This window comes from Penaeus monodon, chromosome 33 (assembly GCF_015228065.2).
Source record: "Penaeus monodon isolate SGIC_2016 chromosome 33, NSTDA_Pmon_1, whole genome shotgun sequence".
Classification (NCBI taxonomy): domain Eukaryota; kingdom Metazoa; phylum Arthropoda; class Malacostraca; order Decapoda; family Penaeidae; genus Penaeus; species Penaeus monodon.
Genome location: NC_051418.1, coordinates 17952570 through 17953149, shown reverse-complemented (window position 1 = coordinate 17953149; position 580 = coordinate 17952570). Strand labels below are relative to the sequence as shown.

At 34.7% G+C, this 580-nt stretch overlaps 2 protein-coding genes across 3 annotated transcripts in view; one reads left to right on the top strand and one right to left on the bottom strand.

Annotated features, from left to right (window-relative positions):
• Positions 1-580, bottom strand: part of LOC119594117 (cytosolic endo-beta-N-acetylglucosaminidase-like) — a gene marked incomplete at its 5' end in the record, with an annotated part of 64556 nt that overhangs the window by 48822 nt on the left and 15154 nt on the right.
• LOC119594119 (cytosolic endo-beta-N-acetylglucosaminidase 2-like) overlaps positions 1-580 on the top strand; it is a 26670-nt gene that overhangs the window by 18347 nt on the left and 7743 nt on the right. Inside the window, exon 1 of one of the 2 annotated variants that reach the window (XM_037943180.1) lies at positions 461-506. The exons of the other annotated variant lie outside the window; for it this stretch is intronic. Within the exon in view, the coding sequence (XP_037799108.1) occupies positions 492-506 (15 nt within the window). The 5' untranslated portion in view covers positions 461-491. Of the gene's footprint in view, positions 1-460; positions 507-580 lie in introns of those variants that run through there. 2 annotated transcript variants of the gene reach the window in all.

Here is a 580-nt window from a genome sequence, read left to right as displayed (position 1 = left end):
ATCCAGAGGCTGTTGTTTCAGAACTAGTGTTTAGAATACTAACCACACTCTTAATATCAAAGAAATTTAGAGACTCATATAATAACAGTTTGCCTATTAAACCATCGGCGTAACTGGACTTTTTTAAGAAAATTATGACATCATACAATATATAAAAATAATAAAATAGTTATTTTCATCGCAAACAGCCGTTTACTGCAATCTTACTTTCTTAATTTATCTTTTAAACTATTTATCGGTTTTCACTTGCTATCATACATCACTCGGTTGCCTATGTCCACACAATTCCATCATTTGGTAAGCATCTTCATCTTTTATTCGGTTATAAATCCTTGCAATTAATGTGACTGAGGAATCCGGCAGCTCTGGTTTCCCACAGACAGCAGAAAGTGAGGGAAAATGTTTAAGTGCTTACGTGACGCTGTTTAAGCTTTATTTGAAAAGTAAGTTATGTTAATTTCATTCCCTGGTTGGGATGTACTGATTACGTGATGAGGGCCAGATGGGTGAGTTAAAGTGCCACTACATGAGCCTGCATGGAGAATATATGTAATACACTATGCAAATATATGTACATGTA